At 47.1% G+C, this 27,156-nt stretch overlaps 10 protein-coding genes across 10 annotated transcripts; 5 read left to right on the top strand and 5 right to left on the bottom strand.

The window, feature by feature from the left end:
- Nucleotides 1-2,659: 2,659 nt before the first annotated feature.
- On the bottom strand, nucleotides 2,660-4,763 carry N7479_006645 (DEAD/DEAH box helicase; the record flags this gene model as incomplete). Its single annotated transcript, XM_057254339.1, has 7 exons — nucleotides 2,660-2,725; nucleotides 2,820-2,970; nucleotides 3,042-3,227; nucleotides 3,283-4,174; nucleotides 4,243-4,424; nucleotides 4,481-4,514; nucleotides 4,568-4,763. The coding sequence occupies 7 exons, from the start codon at nucleotides 4,761-4,763 to the stop codon at nucleotides 2,660-2,662; spliced, it is 1,707 nt and encodes a 568-aa protein (XP_057108201.1).
- Nucleotides 4,764-7,785: 3,022 nt separating this feature from the next.
- On the top strand, nucleotides 7,786-9,961 carry N7479_006644 (uncharacterized protein; the record flags this gene model as incomplete). Its single annotated transcript, XM_057254338.1, has 3 exons — nucleotides 7,786-8,212; nucleotides 8,482-8,707; nucleotides 8,770-9,961. 3 exons carry the CDS (start codon nucleotides 7,786-7,788, stop codon nucleotides 9,959-9,961), a joined length of 1,845 nt encoding a protein of 614 aa, XP_057108200.1.
- Nucleotides 9,962-10,500: 539 nt separating this feature from the next.
- On the top strand, nucleotides 10,501-12,003 carry N7479_006643 (mannose-1-phosphate guanylyltransferase; the record flags this gene model as incomplete). Its single annotated transcript, XM_057254337.1, has 4 exons — nucleotides 10,501-10,563; nucleotides 10,615-10,671; nucleotides 10,746-11,921; nucleotides 11,977-12,003. 4 exons carry the CDS (start codon nucleotides 10,501-10,503, stop codon nucleotides 12,001-12,003), a joined length of 1,323 nt encoding a protein of 440 aa, XP_057108199.1.
- A 422-nt stretch (nucleotides 12,004-12,425) lies between these two features.
- N7479_006642 (uncharacterized protein) lies at nucleotides 12,426-13,309 on the bottom strand (the record flags this gene model as incomplete). Its single annotated transcript, XM_057254336.1, has 2 exons — nucleotides 12,426-13,088; nucleotides 13,148-13,309. The coding sequence occupies 2 exons, from the start codon at nucleotides 13,307-13,309 to the stop codon at nucleotides 12,426-12,428; spliced, it is 825 nt and encodes a 274-aa protein (XP_057108198.1).
- A 248-nt stretch (nucleotides 13,310-13,557) lies between these two features.
- N7479_006641 (putative oxidoreductase, FAD-binding) lies at nucleotides 13,558-15,324 on the bottom strand (the record flags this gene model as incomplete). Its single annotated transcript, XM_057254335.1, has 1 exon — nucleotides 13,558-15,324. The coding sequence occupies one exon, from the start codon at nucleotides 15,322-15,324 to the stop codon at nucleotides 13,558-13,560; it is 1,767 nt and encodes a 588-aa protein (XP_057108197.1).
- Nucleotides 15,325-17,220: 1,896 nt separating this feature from the next.
- N7479_006640 (uncharacterized protein) lies at nucleotides 17,221-18,020 on the top strand (the record flags this gene model as incomplete). Its single annotated transcript, XM_057254334.1, has 3 exons — nucleotides 17,221-17,236; nucleotides 17,294-17,644; nucleotides 17,743-18,020. The coding sequence occupies 3 exons, from the start codon at nucleotides 17,221-17,223 to the stop codon at nucleotides 18,018-18,020; spliced, it is 645 nt and encodes a 214-aa protein (XP_057108196.1).
- An 878-nt stretch (nucleotides 18,021-18,898) lies between these two features.
- N7479_006639 (Zinc finger RING-type) lies at nucleotides 18,899-19,198 on the top strand (the record flags this gene model as incomplete). The annotated part of the gene is made up of 1 exon (XM_057254333.1): nucleotides 18,899-19,198. One exon carries the CDS (start codon nucleotides 18,899-18,901, stop codon nucleotides 19,196-19,198), a length of 300 nt encoding a protein of 99 aa, XP_057108195.1.
- An 820-nt stretch (nucleotides 19,199-20,018) lies between these two features.
- N7479_006638 (Ataxin-10 homo-association domain-containing protein) lies at nucleotides 20,019-22,944 on the bottom strand (the record flags this gene model as incomplete). The annotated part of the gene is made up of 2 exons (XM_057254332.1): nucleotides 20,019-22,707; nucleotides 22,772-22,944. The coding sequence occupies 2 exons, from the start codon at nucleotides 22,942-22,944 to the stop codon at nucleotides 20,019-20,021; spliced, it is 2,862 nt and encodes a 953-aa protein (XP_057108194.1).
- Nucleotides 22,945-23,366: 422 nt separating this feature from the next.
- Nucleotides 23,367-24,715, bottom strand: N7479_006637 (DHHC family palmitoyltransferase; the record flags this gene model as incomplete). The annotated part of the gene is made up of 3 exons (XM_057254331.1): nucleotides 23,367-24,353; nucleotides 24,412-24,565; nucleotides 24,627-24,715. 3 exons carry the CDS (start codon nucleotides 24,713-24,715, stop codon nucleotides 23,367-23,369), a joined length of 1,230 nt encoding a protein of 409 aa, XP_057108193.1.
- A 412-nt stretch (nucleotides 24,716-25,127) lies between these two features.
- On the top strand, nucleotides 25,128-26,835 carry N7479_006636 (putative transcription factor Rap1; the record flags this gene model as incomplete). Its single annotated transcript, XM_057254330.1, has 4 exons — nucleotides 25,128-25,250; nucleotides 25,307-25,392; nucleotides 25,442-25,682; nucleotides 25,750-26,835. The coding sequence occupies 4 exons, from the start codon at nucleotides 25,128-25,130 to the stop codon at nucleotides 26,833-26,835; spliced, it is 1,536 nt and encodes a 511-aa protein (XP_057108192.1).
- Between the last annotated feature and the right edge of the window lie 321 nt (nucleotides 26,836-27,156).

Here is a 27,156-nt window from a genome sequence, read left to right as displayed (position 1 = left end):
CCCACTTATCCGTGCGTCGGTCAATACCACAGCCAGCTCGGTTGAGAAACAAGTCTGTATATACCTGTAGGTATTGTATAAGAATTAGAAACTGTGAAGGTATACTGGTCTCAGGTGCAAAGCCTGTCAACCAAGTAAGATACAATTGGTGCATGGTATAGAACTGAAGGGAACACAATGTATTGTCTGTACAAAGTACTTTGTAGTGTGTCAAGACTACTTGAAGAAAAAGTGTCGGAAATACTGCATGCAATACTGGGTGAAAACAGCCGGGAAGATCATGTGGCAACCAATAACCCGGCATAACCGTGGACCATCCATCCATACAAAAGTTGAATTCACAGTTAGTCAGCAAGTTCCGCACAAATTGTTCAAAAACCGGATTTTATGTTTTATTACAGTTCTACACATTGATTTACCTACCATACCTTGCTTTACTCTATATTTTCCGTCAGTTATGAGCCCGGAATCATTCTCACAAATAATATAAGTCACAAGGTTAAAGAATTCTGCTTATTAAAAAGGCCTATAGGCAATGCCCACCAGCCCGTCCATGGGCGATGTCGCAGTCTAATTGTTTCTATATACAATAAGATTCAATGTCAAGGATACTAAGGCAAGGCAACTCTAGCAGTTATTTATATTAGCTGAGATCGAGTCGGCAAAGGAGCAGAACGATAATTATATAGATAATACGAGCTTAACCTAATTAGTAACAATAAAGAGGAGGAGGGAGTAGAATCTTAGGCCCCTGCAAAGCCCATAAATGGGTTGGGCCGGGCTTCGAGGGCCCAACCCACGGCCCATTTCGCTGCATAAATATCATCTTGGCATACATAGAGTAGCTGATTGATGACTGTATTTTACGCATGTTCCAACCTGTATACTCAGTAACATTTAATTATTATGGTAAGTAGGAATCTTATAAATATAACACTAATTCTAGTATCTTATTAATCAAATCAAATCACTCGAATTAACTATTTCTTTCTATAACTTTACTTGTAAATTTGTAAAGGGAGTAAATGAACAAGAAGGTGAAGAAGAGGAAGAATACACATAATGATTAACGTATAGCTTCAAAATGTTTATACTATACAGCCTAGATAGTAATTTCAATACCTAAAAAAACCAGCAAAAAATGTATCAATTATGCAGTTGCAATAGATTGGCATGTTTGTATTGATTGATAAATAATGGGGGCCCAGTGTGGGCCTAAATGGGCCCTATGGGCTCAAGGTATAAGCCCATAACCCATCGATCGGCCCGAAGGATGGGCCCAAAGCCCAACCCATTAGTGGACTAGGCTGGGCTGGGCTTTGGGCTTTGTGGGCTTTGCAGAGGCCTAGAGTAGATAACCTTGGAATAGACCGCGACAGATATCTCCTTCTTTGATAGATATACATATCGAGGTAACAGAGCTACGGTTACTAGGGACTACTACTCAGATATAGGCCTTAAGGAGGAAACATAAGAGCCGAGCAGATAATGATTTCAAGCAATATTAGAGAAATATATCCTGATTCAATTTATTCTCAATTTATTCTAGAAGAGCGCTGTAAGCAAAATACTCAATATTACAAGCCAAAAATATATTAATTATTTACATAGTTATATGCTAGGAGTCTGTTTATCTAGTTTACACTATATTGGGGCCCCAATAAGTTACCCAATAGGTTTTGGGTTATAGCATTTTGGGTTGGGTTGGGTTGCGTTCGCGTTGGAGTGGGTTGTGCCGAAGTCTACCACCAGCCCGTCTATAGGCGATGTCGCAGTCTAACTATAAGAGTCCTCTGGAGAATCTGTAAGATACGTGAAGAAAGAAAGGAAGCTATCTACAGTGGACAACTACAGATGCTGGGAGCAATCAACAGAAGTCATGTAACCTCTGTCAGTGTTGTATATTCTACAAAGATCACAGGTTTCTGTCAGATGCGTAATTCTTCGTCATGAGAACCGCAAGTTTAAAATTGATTAGAGTATATTCTCCTATTAGTGGCCTCTGGGTAGTACACATGGTTGGGGATTCTAATACAAATCCTTCCGAGACGCTTCTTGGTACCTTCTTCGTGTCTGTTTCTTGTATCGTCCTTTGTCTTTGAAGTTAGAGGGCAAAACCAAAGACCAATTTCTCAGTCGAACGCGCCAGAGCACAATGGACCACGGGAATGGGCTCAAGCATACTGTATGACGGGTGCAATATTAGGAAATAGATGTGATGGGGGTACTGTGCTGTGCTCACAGGATCTCAATCCAACACAGAGCGTAGTCTGAGTATTTTGAACCACTAGAGCTATTAAGCTGTCGCAGCTACTAGGTAATGGGCATGGAGCTCAGTTAGATCTAGGGCTGTGGACATAGGTCTAAGTTGCGAAATGCCCGATGAAGTAATGCCTCTAAAATTCTCCTATGTTTCTCTATAATCTCTCGCTTTGTGGTTTTTGTTACTTCCAAGGTTAGCTCTGAAGTATACCCACTACTTTGATTGACATTTGAATCACATCGTTGAAGAAAAATATGCATCTGTTTCTAAAGCTCACAGTCTAGTCAATAAAAATAACAGGTTTGCTAACTTCTTGTACGATAACCAAGCGCTTTATGGGGTGAAATAGCTTTACGGGCAGCGATCCTCAATGTGAACCCAGAGGGTCGGTCTACCTCAAGAACCTGATTTCTGCTTCGCTGTATTACCACAGCTCATCTGCTCAAAGCCTTCCATAGCCACCTTTACCTTATTATTCTGACTAGAAACGACATACTTTCGTTCATCGAGTAAGTTATCCATACTTTCATGTGTCCGGCACAGGGTCAAGACATACCTCTTCAACTGTCCCCCTCATAATATACCGAGTTATAGTCAAATCCTTGGTCTGCCCAAGACGAACCACTCCGCCGATTGCTTGCCGCTCAATCATAGGATTCCATTGTGGCTCCATTATGTGTACCCTGGTTGCACTCGTGAGGTTTAATCTGTACATGTCAGTATTCTCTTCGGTACAGCTATGAATTCCAACTGAGCAACTATATTTTAATCTACTTACCTAACAGCTCCTGTACCGACAGTTATGAGTAATACGTTCACTTGAGAGTCGGTATTGAACATAGCGAGAGCTCTTCGACGCTCAGAGCTTGAAATTGAGCCATCAACTCGGGTATAGCCAATTTGATTATCTCGTAACATTGTAGCGGTAAGGTCCAAGCTCTTTGTCCAGGCCGAGAACACGATACTAGGGAGGATGTGAGACTATATTCCGATTTCATGTTGGTCAATATTAAGATTACCATTTTTCTTGTGGAGGTTGCTCCATAATTTTGTTTAGCAGAGCATGAAGCTTGGTAGAATATAATGGTTCTGCGACGTTCATCGAATCTAGAATTCTCTCTGAGGCAAGAGCTGTTGGTCGGTCTTCGTGTTGTGAAGAATTGATGGAGGGCATGAACAGCAAAGTGTCGTCTTTGCATCCCGGACAGATCATGATGCTCGATTTCATCTCCTGGTGGTCACTCTTTGATATAATAACACAGGGACTGCAAATCAAATGGCGGCATTGTGCAAAAGTTCCCGATGTGGGGACATTGATGTCACCGAGGAGTTGAATTTCTTTATTGCAGGAGACACACTGGGCTTCGTTATTCCGTCGGAGAAAAAGGAAGTATTCGTCCATGTCAAGATCCTGACTTCCCGGGATTTCGCAGTCTTCGCTTGCACATATTCCATTGTTACAGTAGATCCTCAGTTGCATTAGTGCTTGGAAAACAATATTGTTGGTGTTTATAGAGGAGCCACTGCTGACAGCCTTATCCAGAGATTTTCTGTGATGGTCCACGATATCTCTGTACCCTTGAGCCTCTGTGGGTGAGAGATTGAGGTAAAGAATCTCGGCTTTCGGATCTGTGAGGTGGCCGACCTTCTTAGTCCTGCGAAGGCAGATACATCCAAGTAATAGACGGAGATTATCAAAACGTGTCGAGCTATTGCGATAGGCTTGGTTGACGATATGTACTCGAAACATTTCCTTATCTCTGAGTAAGGGAACTTGAAGGAAAGATACTAGGGCGCCCAGATCCTCTAGCTTGTTTTGTATTGGAGTGCCCGTCAGACACCAGCGTCGATTTGCAGATATCCCACACACTGCAGCGTATTGAATTCCAGATCTTGACCGTATGTGGTGAGCTGTAAATCACTGTTAGCTGTATCAATCCCATAAAATCCTCAGTGCAGTGAGTTCAGAAGCTACAAACCCTCATCTAGGACAACACGGAAGAAGTCGGTTTTGTGAAGTAGACCTCTTTTTAGGCGAAACTCGGAAGTCACAGTACCGTAAGTTGTCAGCACTATGCCTTTGTGTTCAAAGCTTAGATTTTGCGATTCGCGTGATTGGCCGTGGTATTTGCAAGCCACCAGAGTTCCCGGTACGACTCGACTGTAAGGGCAATCTCGTTGTTAGTGGCTATAGAAAAGACGATGAAGGAAACTCACTCTTTGATCTCATTAAGCCATTGATTCATAAGTGCTTTGAAAGTCAGCATAAAACTAGATGATTTGTATGTTTATTCGCGATTTCACCTTCGGAAGGGACTATAATCAATGTTGCCATGGACTTTTGTTTTGCTGGCGACTTGGGAAACTCTTCCTTTGACACCATTGAAGCCTCAGCATGGCTGAGAGTGGAAATAATTGTCCCCAACGTTGTCAATGTCTTTCCCAACCCCATTTCATCCGCAATGATACCCCCAAAGGGTCCAGTTGGTAGCTCTGACATCTTTGATCCTGTTATAGCATGTCGATAACTAGGACAAGATTTGATCAATACATATCATATGGGTTGAAATTCCGTAATATCTTAGCTTTGTTTAACCTACCAAGGGTCCGCAGGGTCATCAATCTCGAGATTCCAGAGAGACATTGAACATATAGATTGACCTGTTTCTCGGCGGACCATGAAATCTACACCTTCTCTTTGGTGACTGATTGGGAAGATTAGTAGCGTTTTTCTACAAAGATAATATTTACACACCGAAGAAGTGAGACACTCAGTCGCTTGTCGGGTTCAACGGGACGGAGGTGCTCATGTTCGGCAAGATTGTCCAGGATGTTCAACAACTCTTCTGTTTGAGAATGGCTATCGGATAAATTCGCCTTTGTCGAAATGTGATCAGCGTGGTATTTTCCATATGAGTAGCTTCGGTTTCCATTTCCACATCAGAGATATCTGAAAAAGAGATCATGTGTGGGTTATGATGGGGAATGCCATTGTCAAATATTGGGCTTTGAAGAAACAGCCCCGCTGTAGATAAGCATACGCCCACACTGTCAAAGTGAGTGAGACTTCCGAAAATGGAGATTTCCACTGTCTTGCTCGAGGACTTCTTGTAGCCCGATTCTGTCAGGGCCTTCCACTCTAAGCTGGTGAGGGCAATCTCAAAGCGTATCTCGCCAATACACTGGAGATCTCTCAGAATGCGAGAAACTTCCAGATTTACGAAGCCGATTATTTCATCCGTCGATGGTACGCAAGCCACAAAACACTCAGAGCCCGGGAGTACTTCGATGACATGGAAATATTGGCCGTAGTTTTGTCCCGAGCAAGAGGACATCATTTCCTCTGGGGGTCCTCCCCAAATTTCGACATCAATATTCCGAATCTATGCCGAGTCAGCCGTTATTTGTAGGATGCAAGGTACCTGAAGCATACTGAGCCGTAGCAGACCTCTTCGCGGTTGAGTTTGCTTCTATCTTCCAGAGGTTGCTCTACCGGGGAGGTGGATTCGTTCTGAAGTTTGGACTCGAGTTCACTGCCTCGGCTCGGGCGCGGCTTTTTGGAGCGAGGCTCAAATCTATCGCTTTCATGCTGCTCATTTCTGGCTATCTGTCTTTTGTTGGATTTGGAAGCTTGATGATTTGGCATATTTAGCGTTTGATGTGGAACAAAATCCACGTTACAGCAATATTGAATCAAATTCCAGCAGAAGATACATTAAAGCCAGACACCTGGGCAGGGGGGTCATATTATGCTTGAGTCAAGTGTTAGAGGCTGTGCTAGTGCTGTGCCCAGAGATTGAGGCGCAGGCACCGCAAAATATTTCTCTTCGACCTAAACCTAAAGGGTTCGAAGAGAAACAATGCGGAGCACTAAGCTAGTATGTTTGTTGTATTGGCTAGGACGAGGAAAGAAAAAGAAAGAAAACTAACGAGACAGACCTACATAGGTATGTTGTATGATATCTTACCCCACACAATCTGACCCCAGTAGAAGAATTCCTCATCCTTATAAAGAATATTGATATCAGTTCTACGGGGAAAGGAAGCCAATCACTTCTAATCTGGTCTGATTGGCGATCATTGCCAGTAAAACTGTTCATATCTTCCCAAGATTTTCAATTACCGCCACTTGACACCTGCTCAGCCACATATTAGTGCCCGACTACTAATCACGTGGGCTTCAAGAATATCTCAGACGCCTTTATTCAAACTCACATGCTGTCAATGATCAAGGTAGAATATACAAATCGATGGCGGCAACTGGCATTTCTTCTTTCCAGCATGTGTTGGCTTCTTTCAAAAGCAAACTTGATCCAAATATGGTTTCCGAGTTTGAGATGACAAGGCTAAAAGACTTAAAGCACGCAATATCTGTCGTTCAGAATAAACAAGCATCGGAAAGGCGCATGCAGAATATGCGACGTCTAAGCCGCTTTCTTGAAGGTATGGAACAGTACGGAAAGGTTGTTGAGGTGTTCCTCAATATCGCAGACCTTTTAGCATTTGTTTGGGTATCGTACTTCTCTTCCGTCCCAAATGATTAGTGTCTTATTTCAATTACTAACTATCTCAAGGGGCCGATGAAGTTTCTTTTACAGGTGAGAAAGTCACTCGACTTCTCAAATGGGCTATGCAATGAAAGTCCTATCTAACAGATGCGACTAGGTTGCTAGTAACTTCACGGAAGCATTCAACAAACTAATTGAGACGTACGAGCTTATTGGAGAAAGCCTGCCACTACTCAACAAGTGTGAGGGTATTTTGGGTAGCACTCCTTACGTGTATCAAGCATTGGAGTCTTCTATTTCGACATCCTTGAATTTCACGAGAATGCACTCCGCTATTTCAGAAAGCCGAGTGAGTTGCTGCATCTTTGTTTGAACTCGAAATTCATATTGACTCTTCTTGCCAGTGTGGCGGCAGATCTTCCAGGCAACTTGGCCAACCTACAAATCACGCTTTGAACCGATAGTGGCCAATCTGAATCGACACAAACAGCTTTTAGAAGGGCGGGTGACATTCTCGCAGCTGGAGCTCGTAATTTCCACTGGAAACAAAACATTAGAAGAGTTCAAAACGCAAAGAGAACATGAAAAAATAATAAATCATCGGGCAGTCCAATGTTGGCTTGGAAGTGCCGATATCGAAACTGACCAGGAAACTCTTGCGCGCATTCGATCTAGTAACCAAGAAGCCGGTAATTGGCTGTTTTGTCATGATCTGTTTCAAATTTGGCAAGATTTGAATGCTTCGACCCCGCTCCTTTGGCTAAATGGTATTCCAGGTGCTGGTAAGTCTGAATGAGTTTTAATGAAAATTTCTGAAACCATAGTACTCTTACTAATTAAGGTCTGAACTACACCTGGGCAGGCAAATCTGTACTCGCCTCATTGATCATTGAGAAATGCCGAGAAGAGACTTCTCAAACTACGGTTTGGTTTTATTGCAGACACGGCGATAAAGAAAGAAACACGTTCATTGCGTTAGCAAGAAGTCTAATCTCTCAGCTGCTACAAACCGATATGGACCTGTTGCCCTACGTACACGAGAAAATGTGCTCCAGAGGCGAGCAGATTCTTTCCTCAGAAGTCTTAGCAAAGGACTTGCTAGAAACACTGCTCAAAAACTGCCATGGACTTTATATGATAATTGACGGTATTGACGAATGTTCCCAGACAGAGGAGAAGAAAATTATTTTATTCTTACGCTCTCTAATTGAGATACCTCACAATGGAGCATGTCCCACCCGATGTGTCTTGATTTCACAACGCGATGCGGTCACATCAAAGCTTTTGCGTGATCTTCCCACAATTGCCATAACCTCATCCCACAACCGCCTTGACATCGTTGCTTTTGTGTCCTCGTGGGCCTTGAAAATTCAGAACAAGTTCTATATCACCGATGAAGTCATGAGAAGCATGATCGATCTTGTGGTGGAGAAAGCACAAGGTAAGTTTCAACCTCACAAGGACAATTTCTACAACACTTTATAGTAACCTCTGGCTGCTTGTACTAGGAATGTTTCTGTTTGCAAAGCTTGTGATGCCAATCTTATTCTCTCAAATTTCACGGGATAGATTATCTGAAATGATCAACGACAGGGTATACCCAACGGCCTCGAAGAAGCGTGAGTAAATTGATGTTGATCAATAATGTGCTAGAAGAACAAAATTTTGACCTATTGCGCAGTTATTCTCGCATCTTGAGTACTACTCTAGATCAGACTTCACGAGCTGAAGCAATCCAGCTATTGGCATGGCTGGTATGTGCCAAGCGCCAGTTAAAATGGCGTGAAATCCAAGCTGCAGTCTCAATCGATCTTGAAGATGAGACTGTAGATTTCCATGGCCGGCAGTGGATACTGAACTCAAAGGATCTATGTGGTTCGCTTGTTGAAGCAAGAAGCGATGGCTCCCTTGAGCTTGTCCATACGACCGCCAAGTTGTAGGTTTCCCGTTATCCTCTCTAACCCCTTGATATCGTATATTCTAATGACCATCCCATAGCTATTTAATTAATCATGGCGTAGTAAACGTCATGCAAGAAGAGCTGAAAATGGCATCTCTTTGTTTAGGTTATTTGGCTCTTCCTGGATTTGACATGCTCCTCACGGACTCTTCGGTGGACGATCTGCTGAAAATTGGATATTATGCTTTCCTTGACTATGCAGCTTGTTATTGGTCAGGTCATCTTGAAGCTTCTCTAGCAGGCCGTGTCGATGGGGCAGCCGTCCATGCTATAATTTGTGTCCTTGAAAGGTTTTTGGATTCGCACTACCGGGAACCTAAGGAAACCATTGAAACTCAACCCCGCACAAATCAAATGCTCGATCAGCTCCAGGGAAACAACACTTGGACATCTTGGGGATATTTTGAAAAATTATGTCGGGCTTTTATATCTACGCAAAACCAAATCCAGTCTTACGGAGAAGATGCAGCCCTAAATGACGCGCTCGATATTCCTGATATTGTCACACGAGTTCGAGGGACTCTTGAACACGCTGCATCAAGTTTGCTAGATTCATGGAATGATTACGATCAGAACATGTTCAAATTCTTCTATGGAGATGAGGTGTACAAGTGTCCTCGGATGAGCTGTGAGTATTTTCACCGCGGCTTCCAGTCTCCCAAGGAAAGAGAGGCACACATCCAAAAGCATACTCGCCCGTATTGCTGCTCCTATCCTGGATGTTTAAGAACGGCTCTTGGGTTCCTTTCAAAGGCTGAGCTACGGAAACATGTTGCACAGACACATGAAACAGCCCTTCGAGGCGAGCACAGTTTTCCTTTGAAACGGGGAAGGCCAGTTCTTCAATGTAGTGCTTGTCAGCAAGAGTTTTTGCAGCCAGGAAAGTTTCGCAATCACAATTGCGTAAACCGCCATTCTCCTCCCGAGAATGTTCAGCTGCCCACAGACCAGTCAAAGCAGCAAATGAGGAACGGACAGCCCATGAACCAGGCACAGAGATACACTCAGCTCTACCAACAACGACTACTTCGCATGCGACATGATATGTCGGCACGTTACATGGACGATTACGGCCCACCAGACCAGTACCCTCCTAATATTGCGCAGCAGTATGGCCCTGGGCTAGAAAAGACAGCTAAAGCGTGGGTCGCCGAGGTCATGCGACGTGAGCGGGATGGCGGCCAGCAACAGCAGCAACAGCGGGCTGCGTCACAAGCACAGGGAACTTGACTAGTCAGTTCATGAATACAGAATTCAGAAGCGGAAAAGCAAAACCTTTGAAAGTTCGAGTGTTCAGCGGCAGTTTGATGAGCAGTTAAAAAAATGTCTATCATCTATGCATAAATACAAATGAGGGGTCAACATGTAAGCTCCAGTCAATGGTTTATTTTTTTCTATAAGATTAAATGCTATTGACTCTTACTCTTGACCAAAGCCCTTGCAGATAGGACACATTGCCCATGGCGGGTACGTCATTGAGAGGAAGGTTATCAGACCAGTATAACTATCGAGATGACCAGAGATTACAAGAAATAGACATTGGCAAGGGGTACCTATATATCTATAGGTATATATATGACAAAATTGTTCAGAAATAACATGTAAATCAGATAAATCAACAGAGCATTGAAATGTGTGAGTCCAAAAGGAGTAAAATGTTGTCAGGTGCCCCACCGAAAGCGTCGTCTTGGCGTTTTTGGGAGCTCTGGGGGTCTCTGTGGCCTTTCCTATAATTCTATTCTAGTCCTCACATCTCCTTGCATACCGTTATGCTTCATATACCAATGCGTGAAAACCACAATACTCAGGCTTCCACCAAGGCCGTAATCTTGGTGAGTGACGAAACTCAACGCAATAAACCATAACTGACACCTTGTTCACAGGTCGGAGGCCCCTCAAGAGGCACTCGGTTCCGCCCATTGTCGCTCGATGTGCCGAAGGTATGCATCTGCATCTCATTTTATTATCCGTGGGGATCTGCGCTGGACAAAAATTGACACCACAATTCCAATAGCCCCTATTCGAAGTCGCCGGCCACCCCATCATCCACCACTGCCTTAAGGCGGTGGCCAAGGTTCCCGATGTCCGCGAAGTAATGTTGGTCGGATACTATGACGAGAGCGTGTTCCGTGATTTCATCAAGGATGCCTCGAAGGAATTCCCCCAGTTCCGCATTCTCTACCTACGAGAGTACACAGCGCTGGGCACTGCTGGTGGGCTGTACCATTTCCGTGATGCGATCCTCAAGGGCAAGCCCGAGCGTCTGCTCGTGCTGAACGCCGATGTCTGCTGCTCATTCCCGCTGGGCGAGATGATGCGGCTATTCGAGGAGAAGGACGCAGAGGCCGTGATCCTGGGTACACGGGTGTCAAACGAATCCGCCTCGAACTTCGGATGCATCGTGTCCGACTCGCACACCAAGCGTGTGCTGCACTACGTCGAGAAACCCGAATCACACATCTCCAACCTGATCAACTGCGGTGTCTACCTCTTCGCCACCGAGTGCATCTTCCCCGCCATCCGCAGCGCCATCAAGCGCCGCACCACCCGCGCCCGCTTCCTCTCGTACCCCTCCTCCGATAACCTGGAGTCCTCCTTCGTTGCCGCCGGCGACGACGAAGATGCCGAGAAGAGCGAGGTCCTCCGTCTGGAGCAAGACATCCTCTCCGATCTGGCTGACAGCAACCGCTTCTTCGTCCACGAAACCAAGGACTTCTGGCGCCAGATCAAGTCCGCCGGCTCAGCCGTGCCTGCTAACGCCCTGTACCTCCAAAAGGCATTCCAGGCTGAGTCTCCTGAACTCACTGCCCCCTCCGCCACCATTGTGCCTCCCGTCTACATCCACCCCACTGCCACCATCGACCCTACCGCTAAGCTCGGTCCTAACGTCTCGATCGGCCCGCGTGTTGTCGTAGGTGCTGGTGCCCGTATCAAGGACTCGATCGTCCTTGAGGACACTGAGATTCGTCACGATGCCTGCGTCATGCACTCCATCATCGGCTGGAGCAGCCGTGTCGGTGCCTGGGCTCGCGTGGAGGGCACACCCATCCCCGTGGCCAGCCACTCTACCAGCATTGTCAAGCAAGGTATCAAGGTGCAGAGCATCACCATTCTTGGCAAGGAATGTGCTGTTGGCGATGAGGTCCGTGTGCAGAACTGCGTGTGCTTGCCTTACAAAGAGCTCAAGCGGGTATGTTTTATTTCCCATTCGTTTTCTATATGCCATTGACTAACGTTCTCTATAGGATGTGTGCAACGAGGTCATTATGTAAACTGAGTTTTGGTCATCTTTGGTCGAAATTTACTGCTCTGATCTTTTCGTTGATACGACTTCATTGGCGGGTTTGTCTCATTTCATCTTATCTTATGGTTGGATGGTTATTTGCTTCTTGAGCGCAGCCGATCCAAGGATCTTTTTGTTTTAATCTATCTGGAGCAAACCCAAAATAAAACAGTCGTTGGATTTCTCGCATTACTTTTCTGCTATGCCCGTAGGTTTGATTTCACATGTATAAACATATATCCCAGTAATTGTTCCTCGAAACGCCATCACGCAAATTCCGTGTTATCAACCCAAAATACCCGAATATACACCTTGGGATGCACCTCCAGATTAATATCACAAAATCTCGCTTGCTATGATCAAAGCAAAGAAAAAGAGCAAGAACGAAAACCAAAGTACCAGAAAGCCCACTCAGCGATACATAGCAGGGTCATACCCAGTATGCTCCGCAGGCCTCTGATGACCATCCTGCTCATAAGCACTAAATCGCACTCTGGGCGCACTACGGTGACTCATCCCAGGCGCAGTTTCATAATAATTCTGCGCATCACCCGCATGAGCATATTCCAAATTGCGCTCATAAACGGGCGGCACTTGCGCATGTGCCTGGGGGTAGGCACCGGACATCGCGGGGGGGACGTTATCATAATCGTGCAAGGCGGGTGTGGACTCGCTGTGGCGGTCATCCATCTTCACATCGAAGGCGCCCGAGTTATCGAGGCCTGGATGGGATCCCATGGGGTCGTAGACGCCAAGACGGGTCTGGCGACGGCGCACGACCACGTCTAACCAGACCGCGGCGATATAGCTGACCAGGCCGGTGATATTGAATGTGAAGAGGGCTTTGTAGCTTCTGCACACGGCGATGCCGGTCGAGTTGCCCCAGTAGTCTGCTATGCAGGATGTTGTTATTGTGCTTGCTAGGCTCCAGGTTAGGAGGCCTAGGGATAGGGCCCAGAGGATTGTTAGGAGGATGTTGACGGATATGGAGAGTTTTGTTGATAGGCCGCAGCTGCAGTGGATTACTGAGGTTAGGAGGATGTTGAAGATGGAGAGGCCTGCTGAGACGAAGAGCTGTTGTTTGTCTTAGTATTTTCTGGTAAGAGACAAGATGGGTCTTTATGTTTATTTACCACGATGAATGCATATGGTAGTTTGAAGCCATCGGCGTGGAGGTGGTAGGTAAACACCGCCAAGATCACGCCTACCACGGTTGAGGAGAGGAATATCAGGAAGCGGATGAGATGAAATGGCAGCGGCGGGTATACCGAGGGCTTAACGGAGGCTGATCGCATGGCGAAATGTGAAGATGTGAAGATGGAAGAAAGAAATCAGTCTGAGAAGCCCCTACAGCCCATCTTGATCGGCACTCCACTTGACACGTTAGGACGTGCGTCATGGAGCTATTTTTATCGGCGCAGTAGGGCGCAGTTTGGATACATCGCGAAATTGTTTCAAATATGGGAGTTGGATATTAAATTATGGGGATATTGCAAACGTAAGAGAACGTCAGAATATTATCAAGTTCAATATCCTTATTTCCTCAATAGTTGAAATCCTCATAAACCACTGTTTTTCCTACCAGCCAATTTAGAACCATCCGCTTCAAAGCAACACCCGCACAGAGATACCAAACATCTGCTAGAGCAAGGTCTAGGTCCTCGGCCTGCATTCTTCGTCGTATCATTCGCACCCCGGACGACTGAATGTCCCGCATCCGCCGATCGGCTCCATCGAGCTCCATATTGGTGATAAACAAAGTCGTTGACAGGGGCAACTGAGGCCACCGCTGGAAAACATCATGAACCAGCCCTAAGTCATTGATCGAAATTGACCAGAATAATCGCAGCTGGGAGATATCCAACTCTGGAAGCTGTGCGAGAAGGGGCGTGATGCCAATGCCGCCCGCCACGTAGGGGGCGATGGATTTTCCAGACACATGGAAGCTTCCCCCGAATCCCTTGAGTGGTACTTCTAGGCCAGCTCGCTCATTTACTCGGGAGAGATATCTAGTGACGGGACCATGTTGTCGGACCATGATCTCGAATTGATCAGCAGGTATATTGCGACCGGGGTACGAAGACACGGTAAAAGTTCGAACATAGTCATCATTGAGACTGGTTGGATCGTCATCTCGCATGTGGCTATAGCCCATATTCAGCTCATCTTCAAATGACAGTGTAACATACTGTCCCGCACTCCATGAAATTGGTTTGCGGCTGGAGATGCGAAACCGATATCGTTGGATAGATGGTGTGATTTCTTCTTTCTTTATTAATGTTGCCATAGAATCTGAACCACTATCTTCTTTGGCACCAGGGATTTGTTTCTCATGGGCGAGGTATCGCACGCTGGGGTTGTATGGAGAAGGATCTCCGGCCTCACCGCGAAAGCCCAACCCATTTTCAACAAATATTGCAGCAGCAATGGTCACTCGCACGGCGAGATTCGATCTTGGGAGGATGGCATCTGCCTCTTTCCCGGCTAGTATTTCGGTCGAGCCGGTGAAGTAAAGGACGTTGCCGCTATCAAAATCGGGAACGACGAAACCAGCCAGCGGGGTCGTTTGTAGATTCCCCAGAGTTTGATAGAGTCTATTCCCCGAGTACTCGGGATAAACAACAACAGCACCGCTAGCATTGTTGGACTCAACACGCATAAATCCTGGTGGACCACCGCGGGTGTTCGTATCCATGGTTGATGAGCCATGAGATGAGGATATAAACATAGTATCTGCACGAGAGAGCAGCTCAACTGCAGTAGAATTCAATTGTGGCGAGTCGGAGATCAACTTAGAACCAGGTTGTGCTGGTACGATATGCTTCTTGTTCATGTACTTTGGGCAGTTCCCCAGGCTCTCTTCGATGTGGACAACCAACTGTGCCTGTCCAGCGTCCCTGTCAGACAACGAGCCTGCCACCATCCTGCCATACAGCTTCACTCTCCGGCGGTTCTCCAGGTCTATTGCCAGCCCTGAGACCATCTTTCCTGTATATGCATCAGTTTTATTGCCGGTCAGCAAAGCCTGTACAACGGGGTCGTATTTGCTGTCCACTTGTGTCCGAAGATCAATTAAGGATTCGGCAACTGGCTTTGCAAAGCCCACTTTGCCGCCCCATATTGTTGACCATGGCCGGCCTTGGGAATCTAATGTACCCAAGGCAACCAGCGGGCATTGTTGAACAAGAAATGCAGCTCTAGTGCTCAAGTACGGCACACCCGGGTTGTCGCCGTGCGGGACTCGAAGCCAGTGGTGTAATCTCTCCTCGCCCTCGTGCCAGGGAACAGTGTTTGTTACGAGCGAGGTCATCGATTATGGTAAATGAATATACTTAGAAGCTATGGAGTTCCCAATGATGATAGCAAGAGTGTAACTGAGTAGGTATCTGAAGATGAGTAAGTACCTGCAGATTGGTAAGCGTGGTCATCCTCCAGGGCTGCACAGGTGCCTAGCCTTGGAGATAATAGGACTGTCGACACTTAAAAGCTTCAACATTTTATTTATATAATATGACTCTATAACTACATATAGACAGGACAATACCTTTTCTCAACGTTCTTGACAATTGTTCCCTCAATAACGACATAGCGTGGCAAGTCCGAATGTCTGAGAATAGGCATTGTACGCCAACCTATCAATATCTGCACCGATGAGTCGCCAAAATTCCGAGCCTCGCATATCCCCAATCGCGAGTTGACACATCTACATTTGGTTCGTATCAGACTTAAATGAGTAACCCATAAAGCACGCTACGACTGTCGACCCACGTGCGCTTGCTAATACACCAGTAACCCCCGCCTCCTCAACTTCTGATTGAGAATCATTTTTCCTGCCCCAAAGAGGTCTTTATCACGGTGATACCGTTTGAGAACAGGTCACTTTCCCCCACCTTCTATTTCACCGAAGCTGCCACATATTATTTGTCTCTAAAGTCAATTGAGAAGCCTCTCCTCACTATTCTACTGGTAAAAAGCAACGAGTATTTTTATAGTTGCGATGTATCGAACTGATCTTCCAACCACTGTACAAATCGATGGATGTACCATCTGCACACTATCTGGCTCCTGTGGTCGTAGAACATGCATACCTTCTCCGCGCACACTTCGACATGATGAAAAATTCTATCGTGTCTATGATGAGCTATCTGAAAGCCAATTCTCAATGCAAAATAATTTACTTAGTGGTTATGCCAGTCGCTATTGGGATCACCCCGACCAATATCCCCACTTCATTCGTCCTGAGCTTAGATTCAACAGAGAATCCGTTAAAAGGCATATGGACTGATGGAACAGGGAGCCGACTCAATACATCTCAATATATTCCTTCATCGAGCAGGCACAGAAATAGTGCCTAAGACGGCTTAACCATCCCGACGTCCAAGGTAGATCACGGGGCCGAGTGCATTCAGTCATCGAGGGACTGGAAGAACTGCAAAAAGAGCGAGTCTTCTCGACTTCTACGGCGGAATTGTTAAGAAAAGGGGTGCTTCACGAGGATGATGTGTATGTGAACAAACATGAATGGTTTGTATTAGATCGCATTCCAGCTTCTTGTGTAAAAGCAAGTGGAACTGCTGAGCATTTCCTCGAGTTTTGTGACTTGTTATGGGAGGAAGAAAATGTACTCTGAAAGAAAAGGATAGAGAATCAATCACACTCGATCTTATGTCCTCGAAATTGAGGTCCCACCGTTAGAAAGCCTACGAAGCATACAACGCACCTTGAGCTCTGATCTATTCAAGGTCTGTATGTGAATTTGGTGGAAACCTCGAGTGTTTTTCTACTAAGTACGGAAAGGAATCAAGTTCATTTATAATAAGATTGCCCTTCGAATGCACAGCAATGGGATGTTCTAAATAGTGTAGTCCATGAATTTATCATTGTTTTAGCATTTGAAGTCTCTCAAAGTATTCGAACTATTCCATCATTTTCGTATTGAAAAGTGCGTCATTCCAATTTAGGCCAAGAGCTTGTATAGTGACCAGCCAATCAGAACAGCCGCGCCGCGTTATCGACTCTGCCTTCGGGGAACTTCTTTATAAAACAACCAGCACAACCAGCACAATCCCCAAATCTGCATTTCCCTTTTACTCAATCTTGTGTCACAGCAAACAATCAAAGGTGTCACAAAATACACGGGCTCTCCCCGCCCACATTCCTCACAAAACAGCTCCTCCGAAAGCTTGAGAGTGCTCCATCCCCCACCATGTCGACCTACGAAAGTACGAATCCCCATAATCACAATCAACCCAGAATCCCCAAAGCTAATATCATTTCAGTCGAACATAATACCACCGACCCCTCAACGGCCCCAATCGCGCGCCGTCGCCGTCCCGACCTCTCCACCTTCTTCTCAACCCTATCCCAGATCACCCCAGCTCCCGACCACAGACCCCATGCAGTCCCCGTCCCAGGAGATGTCAGCGCAGCATTCTTCTCTCTCGCAGAGGCGTTAGATATGATGCGCCGCGAGGCTGATTCAGCGCCGCGTCCCGACGCGCAGGAGGGCACCGACAACGCCGACTCAGATACCGGTCGTGATCTGTTGACCACGATGATCCAGTCGCTACTCGCGCAGGCAGATACGCCACCGCGGGAGGTTGAGGGTGTTAACGAGGAATTCTGTGATAGTAAGAAGCCACTCCCCTAGCTTTCCCTGTCCACCAATTTCCCCCCGCATCGGCGGGGTATTCCTTCGGCATAACTAACCACACCTGAACATCTCTAGTGCTCGAACGCGTCCCCAAAGCATCACTCAAGCCCTCTGATACCTGTCCTATCTGCAACAACCCCTTCGTAGAAGATCCCTACCCGCTCGTCGTCCAGCTGCCCTGCCACCCGACACACCGCTTCGATTTGGAGTGCGTGCGGCCCTGGCTGCGGCTGCGCGGGACGTGTCCGCTTGACCGTGTGGACTTTGCGAAGCAGTTGAGAGATAAGGAGGAAGCGAAGAAGAAGCTTGTTGAGGAAGATGAGGAAGAGGAATGGGATGGCATGTATGGCTGAAGACATCGAGAGAGTGTGTGTGCATATGCGTGCATTTTAAGCTGTCTGTTGTGGTGGAGATTACATGACAGTGTTTCTTATGTTAGTATGAGTGAATGACTGTTGCATCTATCATGTACATTCCAATCAAATCAAATAGTATTGTAAGTAAAGCTACCGGCCACCATATCTGGAACTCGAGCAAGAAGACATAAGCTGCATATATATCAAGCACATAAATAATGTGAGAATATACAGGGAAGGATGTCAAGGAGGTCACTGTTGTTTTGGGTATATGATCTAGGCGTCTTGGATTCATGACTGCATTGGCACCTACATCTGTAGTCAATATCTCGAAACCTTTTCGGAGATGCACACTTCGATGATATCGACGAGTCCTTTGTTTATTTGTTGTCTTTCATAGTCTAATTATTTCACTTGCTTCAAAGACCTTTGTCCTTCTTTGATCTCAAATTCTTTCATGCCTTTGTCTATATCTTTGATCGCCTTCTAAACAAAGGGCATACAATTACATTGTTAGGTCCCAATCCTCGTCGAGGATCTTGCCGCTGCCCACATATAAATACCAAGTCCCCAAGTCCCCATTTCGATATAATTATCATTCCACATGACATCCTCTCTACAACTCATACCATCTTTCTCTATCTTTGAACCGAGTCACAGACTGTGACTTCTCCGGAGTATCGCACACTATCAGGGTATCATTTCCTTCTCCTATTCATCCCTGGGCGACTTTATCTACTCGCTTACTCCAAACTTACTAGGTATCTCCACGTTGATATACCCCAACCACCTTTTGGCAATCTCGATACTTGCTTACATGTGAGTATCCCAGCCCATTCAACCCCATTCAACCACCCACAATGTCTTCTTTCACAATGCCTCCTCCCATGGAGACCTTCGCAATTGCTTTCTTTTTTCTCGTACTGGGACTGACTATCATGGTGATCATGATTCTTGTCAAGGAGTGGACCGAGTATCAAGCTCTGCAGTTTTGGCCGAAACTGCGCAGCACTCGCACTCTCGATCTGGAGTCGGGCCTTTATTTACTAAAGGACGTAAAGGAACTGACATGGCGGCTTGAGCAGATGGAAAACATCGATCGTGGGATCCAGCTTGCTGGATACCTATCTGACGATTACTATGATGAACCTCCATCTGCTTACGCCGCTTTATAATGTCAGGAATACCTTCCGATAACAGACGCAAGACACAAAGACCGAATATCTGGATGCCTCCTACGCGTAGGGATAGCGCATGAGATTTCGGCCCGAGTGAGTCACCCCAGTTCTCTACCCCATACTCCCATGTCTTTCGAGGCGGCTCACCTTGATGGAACTGGAGTGGGTAGGGTACGTATGTGTTTTATGTTCCTGGCTAGTACTTCGGTGCACTGCCGGCCGCTGATCACCTTTTGGTGAAGCCGATGACTTTTAAATGTGTCTATAGTAGATATGTTTGTGTCAACCGATATGTACCACGACATCTACCATAGGTGCTGTTAGATATTATTTATCTTAGTTTTGGAGGCGTCTATTAAGATGTCTTGCAAAGGCGGTGGATAAAAGGATTGTAGGCGATTTTCGAGCAGTAGCCAACTCAATATCTGTAGTCCTAGTAAAAATGTCGGATATAGACAGCTGCCGAGATAACCTACTAAACATTAATTATAATTAACAACCATACTGGTCGGTAGAAACTAATCTACTAAGCTTGAAATTCATATCACTCTAGTCCATATAGTAATTCTGAACCACCTTGTAGACAGTATTCCTTGTAGACTTGGCCAAGCAATGGCGAGATGATCTGTAGGCAGGAATTCAGATGTTCAGGCATCAACACGTGTAGACCCACCTTCCTCTTTTAGAAATACATGTCTATGCAAGTCATGCATCCCACAGGAAGAACTATAATCAAAGTATCATTCAAAGAGTTTTCCGTCTACTCTATCTATGTACAGTATTCGGTAGAGAATTCATCACACGTCAGGTCAATGCTTCATAAAATTTCCTCAGCCCGAGCCTTGGACCGGATGGCTAACTTGCCTGCCTGATTGATCATCGCTTCGTAGCCACTCCGCTCCAGAACGCCACCATCATTGCTGACAACCTCACGAGCCTCGAGTTCCTCAACAAGGCGCTGGTTCTCACGGTTACCCTCCAGCAAGAACTTGAGGCACATCACAGCATGCTCCTTGATGTATGGGTTGTGGGCATCGAAAGCAGTGCAGCAAAGAATCGCCTCGACACCGCCGTAGCGACGAATCTGCTCTTGAACATCGGGACACTTCCAGACAAGCGAGGAGAGCACAAGCACGACCAGCTTTTTGAGGTTTCGCCATTCAAACTCGGAGGGATCCTCTGTAATAGGAGGGGACTCGGGTCGAGAGTCGACGCTGCCGGCGCCGGTGTCAACAGGGTCTGGGTCGCTGGGATCGTACGGGCGTTCGACAGCAACGGGAGCCGGGGGACTAGCGCTAGAGGAAGCATCTGCGGTGTCGTTTCGGGGAGGAGGGGGAGGGGGCACGGAGCCAAAGGACAACTGGCTTAGCTGGCCCTTGGGGATGCTTGCTTCCAACTCCTTGATCAATGTCACCAAGTCGTAGACAATCTCCCATTTAACCAGCAGGTTCTTCCAGTCGTTGTTTTCGGTCAGCACGGCGAAGAACTCCAAGAACTGGTAGACACCCTCGTAAACCCGTTCCATGTCCCATAGATTGAGCGGGAAATCCTCCGAAAGAGCTCGCTCGGCACGGATCTGACCTTGGAGGTAGATCAGGGCACAAGTCTCGGGGATGATGTTGCCACGGAAGATGGTGAAGATGTATCGGACAGTGAGAATATCAACTCGGTTGAGTGAGCTCGGGTTGCGGGGGATGTTTGGCTGAGCCGAGCCCGTCACCGAAGCAGGAGAGTACTTGGCTCGGAAGATGTGGGTGAGTATCTTGATCACAACAGCCTGTGCCGGAGAAATGATGTCCTTGGGTTGGCCAAAGTCGGAGTAGGCATGAGACATAAGGCCGTTCTTAAGCACGGCCTCCATGATCTGAACCATCATCTTGAAGTATAGCTCATCATCAGGGAGATCCCATGCCGCAATGAAAATCAGTAGTTCGCGCAATAGGTTACGTCCTGTCTCTTGTGTGAGCAGGATGTGACAGCGGAGAGCTTGCATGTTCCTGGATCCATTCCGTTCGCCGCCCTTGAGGCCAAAGCTGTCCACAATGCCGGCCTGAACAATCATGGGCAAAGCTTCGATTTCTGTCGGTCCAAGGACTAGAGGGATATCTGTCAGAAGACCCCGCTGTTGATCACCAGGACGGCCACGATATTCATCGTCTTCCTCTTCTTCGTCATCGGCTTCTCCATCGACGCCATCATCATCCACATCATCCTCGCCATCTCCGTCGACGCTTCCATCAGCCATGTGGTCGAGGCTGTGCGAATCATCATCTCCAACCGTGTGTGCATCGCCGTGGTCATAGTCGTGCTCTTCATCGCCATCGATATGTGATGGCTCCTGGAGCCGAGCCATGAGTTCGTCCTTGGCCTCTTGGAGGGTCTCGGCGGCAGATTGAGCTGACCGGGGCATACTGGTGTCTTCGTCTGTAACAGGTCCATCCACAGCACCAAAATCGTTGATCTCTGGAAGATCGGCCCAGCAAAGACGAGGGAAACCGGCTGTGAGACTGCGATCAATAGTCAGGATGGTCTTCTTCTTAGTGACTTCGTGTTCCTCTTCTTCCTCGTCGCGTTCCTTGTGATCGTCATTCTCCTGGTCTTCGTGATCTTCAGGTTCCTCATGCTCTTCTTCGGGAAGCGCAGCCGGGAGCTCACGAGCCCGGTCCTGGAGATCAGCCCAACCGTCAACCTTGGCCCCAAGAATCGCAGTCAAAGCAGCCCTGATATCCTTGACCTGGTCTGGGTCTCTGCCCATTTCCTGAATAGCGCTGAGGTCTCTCCCCAAAATCCTCTCCATGTGATCCTTAATGTTGGCCAGAAGCAGCATGGCGGCCTCTTCCTTGATAGTTGCCGGCTCCCGTGGGAACTTGGCGATAGTCTCCAATAGCAAATCTTCTGCAGTTTGGTCATAAAGTGCACGGATCGGCGGGTTGATGACGCGCTCTCCAACTTGCACAATGGGTGCCACTCCTTCCCGCGAGCTAGCATCATCCAAAGGCTCCTTGGGCTTTATAATGTTCGTATCAGCGGTTGAATGATATCCAAACAGATCCAACCAGAGCACCATCTTACGATGCTCATTGTGCATAATGAAGTTATGAAGGTACTGGAGGCACGTAATCAGAAGGCGCTTGTACAGGTTGACGACTTTCTGCCATCGCTCCTCGTTCCGCGCATTCTGCTCGCCATCAAAGCCTCGAGCGGTGACCCGAACACAAGTGTCGATGAGAGCCAAAATTCTTTGATCAAATCCTGTTTCTGCCGCAAGGTTCTGTGCCTTCTTGGTTGTGGCGAGAAGGTTGCGAGCGATTGTACACAAATCATTCAGGCGCTCAATGTCTTTGACCAGCGAGAAATAATTGTATGCGATCAGATTGGCAGAAGAGTGTTCGTAGCTTGCTGCGGGACTTTTCCACGCGAAAGATTGGGACTCGAGGACGGGAATCGCTTTAGTGAGGACATTCGTTAGACCTTGCCAAATATCCGGCGACATGCCAAGATTGTGACTGGCAGCGCGTCACAGATTAGTATACAAAGCATGCAAATGGTCAATTCTATGCATTATCTTACCGAACATCGCTCTCCTGGTGAGTCTTGTACAGGATCTGCTTTCCAGCGGCAAGCATGTGCTCCAGGCGCTTGTCATCGATCATGCCCCGGACTTCGTAGTGGCTCAGGGTCCCTGCAAGGATTACCTTAAGCATAAGCTCTGCTGGCGTGCATAATGGCTTTGGGTCTGCCATCTTGCAAGTAAAATCCTGGATAACACGCCTATTCCTTCAAAGGGTAAATAGAGCGGGGAGATCAGAGTGGGATGAGAGAATCAAAGATTCGGAGGTGTGGAGAGACAAATTTTCCGCCCGTTATCGTTATCGCTCATTCGCCCATTCTGAGCTCTCCGCTGCCAACTTGCTCTCCGCCTCCAACATACCCTTGCTAGTTATACACTCTTCCAAATTTATGCTCTACTTACTACCCTCAATGTTCAATAGCGTGCCTCATGAATAGCTGATCCAGCTCACATATATTAATCCCTCACTGTCGAAATTGTAGATCTTGGAGGTTCTCTATGTATTTATTTATCATCTTTCACGTGGACATACTTTGGATGTTTTTTTCAAATCAAACTTTCATACTGAACATCACCATGTCATATATAAAAAGATTAAATACTAGATATATCCTTAGCTCGACGGACGGACAGTCCCACCACATCCCGAAGATTGTACCAAAAGCCCATATCGTAGATGTTGTCAACATCTCTCATAGTGTGGAGTCTCTTCCATCGAGGGTCGGGAGGTACGTCCGATTCCGGGCGACGAGCAATGCAATTTGAGTTGGAGGCCAATAAACATCCCTCGGTTGGAGGATCTTCATCGGTGACAAGGATTTGATCAGTATGCACAGGCCACAGTTGATCATGTGGATCCATAGCAAGGGGGCTGCTGAAGATGAGACTTCGTCTTGTCTTGAATACAAAGCCGTCTTCCACATCGTCTTTCCAATCAGACCACTTGGCACTCTCATTGGTTGTCATCCCAGCCCAGATGAGATAAGTATGGTACGCTAGGAAAGATATTGCTAGCGGAGCAGTCATGAGCATCAGTAGAAACACTGCTCCAATCTTGGGATCAGCAGAGACCACAACACCCCATGTGTTGATCCAGGCTGTCCAGCCTTGCATGGACTCCTGTATCTCCGGCGGAACAATTCGTTTCAACATCTCAGAGAGTAGAGAATGACCAAGATAGGAGCCGTAAATCAACATGACAGAAAGGGAGACCAAGAGCGAGATGAAGTACACGCAGTTGTTGGCTCCGACGCAGTTCATCAGCCATACACAGTGGTGGTCCTGGCGAGAAACACAGGCTTGACAGAAGCTGCAGTGCTTGCTGCGCGCTGGCTTGAGGAACTTGCAGGTGCTACATTGATGCCCTGGATGAAAGAGGACGCGGTCATACGGATAGCGTCTCATCTCTTCCTCATGGTTCTCTGCTGTGATAAATGACTTGGTCACAACACATTTATAGAGCAGGAAATATGGCAAGGTGATAGCTGCAGGTACCCAGAATCGATGAATGCTCGAAAGCCGAGGCCACGCAGCCGGGACAAAAATGCCTTCTCCAATGACTAGCAAGGAGGTAAAGAAGATCTAGTATACATGGTCAATATCTGGCTGGATAGGCAATAGTAAATTCTTCGAGACTCACCAGGACAAGGGGGTGGTTCTCCTTTAATATATAGCTGCCAGATCGATTCCAGCATCGGACTACTTTCCCGCCGAACAAGCAATTATCGACAACGGCAAGTCCATTCGGAAAGTACACCCACAGCGCCCGATGGAGCCAGGCGACCGGAGTTTTCCTTGGTAAGTCAGCACATAGCATCACCTAGGCAAATGTTTCTAAGTTGGCAAATTCCTTACCGGAAAGCTGGCAGCCTACCAAATAACGCGATAAAGGTGAAAGCCGAGATCGTCAGAACCACCAGAGCAACGGTTCTGAGGGTCCCCATTCTGAAGCTCAAGTTCTCTCGGGAAGTTTAAAGGATACACTATTCACTCTGCATCCTCCAGCGGTATTCTTCACGCTTCTTACCTTCCTTGATTTGTGATCGGTCAACGCGTTCTCATCGCAAGTCGTCCGTTTTGTCTATGCCACGTGACCGCGTTTTCAGTCTCGGCATGAACCAACGATTTCATCTATGACCGTTGTCGATTGATACTGCCGTAATCTCATATGATCGAACCCAAGAACTGACAGTCGAGTGAGATAACGCTTATCTTGCGCCATATCCCGCCGTTGAATGGGAAAAGCCCCTTGCGACACGGAACCACGTGACACCGCGTCGCAGACAAAGCCGGCTTACCTTACTGTGTGTGAAAGCTTGAAGAAAGGGCTCAAATCTTGGTCGCTGAAGAGCTGAAATGGCGCCTTCAACAAATAACTCATCCCAAGTTGAGGGTTCGACAATGAATCTGTTTCAAGGCGCACGGTTCTGGCTATCTCTAACTGTTCCACAAAGGCCGAGGTTTAAAGAATTAATTAAGGTATTTCGGGAACTCTCTATCTTATTTGGAAATTGCAGAGATTAACGAATATCTAGCAATATGGTGGCACCGTTGTGCTGATGGAAAAGGATGCTGATGTCAAGTTGGTAGATCACACGAGGAAAGACCTACCCAAAGACACGTACGGAACGCTCTACTTGCTCAAAATCTGCGCACTAATTTAAAATTAGTTTCTCCTATCAATATGTAGAGCGTTCTATCACCAAGGGACAGCTTGAGGATCTAGAAGCCCACCGGGTTGGACCATCTGCACCTCGTCCAATGGGTGCATCCAATATTCCCACGAAAAGCACAAGATCGTTCTTTACTTTGAAAGAGGATCAAATATTGTTTGACTGGGTCGAACATTATTCACAAGAGCCAGGGGCGCCTATCCAAGGCAATAGAATCTACCAGGATTTAAGTGAACTGGTATGATGTTTCTGTCAACGCTACAGGACGCACACATATAAATCTGATACTAACTGGGAGAGCACAGTTTCCCGGTCACCCATGGCAGTCCTGGCGTAGTAGATACATGAAGCACCTGCGGGGCAAGGGCCGTCCGGGGGGTGGCACCCCATTATCATACGCCGAGCTTGTACAGTCTGCACCACCCCAAGGAGAACGCCCAAAGACCTTACCAGTCCGAACTTCCCCAAAAGAATCTACGGCAAAATCTAGCACAAGGGTCCCTCATCTGGCACCGCCTCCAGTCCAAGCAAATACAGCCAACAGTCCCAAACGAAAACGAGATACGGTTCCTGAACCGCTGAATCAACGGCGGAGGGACGTTTCACCTATGAAAAGAAGAGCAATCAGAGCTTCTCCAACTGCGGGTCCTTCCTCCCGCCGTTCCCGTCCCGATAGTCGGGGACCCCGACCAGAGTCATCAAACGTGGCAGTCACACCACCCTTTGCTGCACGCCCAGGAAGAGACTCTCCCGGCGTCTTGTCGTCAGATACAGGGCCGCTCCAAGGCCTTGGGATTCCAGGCCTCTTCCCAGTCCCGAACCCTTCCACACCAACCTTTCGCCTCTTTACTCAGGAGACTTCAAAACGATCAGCAAATGCAACAGAGCCGCCAGTGCAGCCAGCCCCACCGCGACCACTGGGGGACAACGCATTCGCACAGTCTGGCAGATTCAAGAAACAAGTACCGAAACCCAGACCACCAGTAAACGATATCTTCGAAGACCCGGTGGATCCTATTTTCCTAGAACTCCCATTCTTGCCCTCAAGCCCAGCATCCGAGGTGGCTGACGATGACGCCTCAGATGCACCCAGCGTCGATACTTGGATTGATCAACGTCTGGCTCTAGGTGCCAAAGAATCCCACGTGTTCGATGCTCTGCGGTGTACAAGCATGGTCCCAGAGATGGCAGATAAGGTTCTCAAATACCTCACCGCAGGCAAAGGTATTCCCGATGATATGCCCGGAGTCTGGACAGCTGAGGACGATAGCTGTTTACAAGCGGCGGAATATTCGCGTGTGCAGCGAGCGTTGACAAAGCACGGCGCAGAAGCGTACAAGGATAGATGGGAATATTTCAGCATGGCGCGGCAGACAGGACTCATTGAATGATACTCATGGGATGTGGAATTTGAGAAATCACACAGGACAGTTACAATGGACACTTTGTAATTGTGAAGTAAATGAACATTAGCGTGCAGCTAGAAACGAGATACCCGAAAGACGCCGGTATTGACCTGCCCATAACGCAAAGAGGAAATTGGAACTCAGAACTCGTGGAAATCAATTCAAGGGCAGGCAGCAGTGCCATACTCAAACAGGTTGGTGGCAGTAGTTAGGGAGCATTGTAGCGATGGCCACTCGCTATTGTGCATCCGAGATTGAAGAAATGGCCTAGAAATATCACAACTGTGTAACATTTTCGTGTTGGTG

This window comes from Penicillium vulpinum (genome assembly GCF_028829585.1).
Source record: "Penicillium vulpinum strain IBT 29486 chromosome Unknown utg000003l_segment0_segment0, whole genome shotgun sequence".
NCBI lineage: Eukaryota > Fungi > Ascomycota > Eurotiomycetes > Eurotiales > Aspergillaceae > Penicillium > Penicillium vulpinum.
Note: the sequence above shows the minus strand (reverse complement) of the source record. Positions and strands in the feature narration are given on the sequence as shown.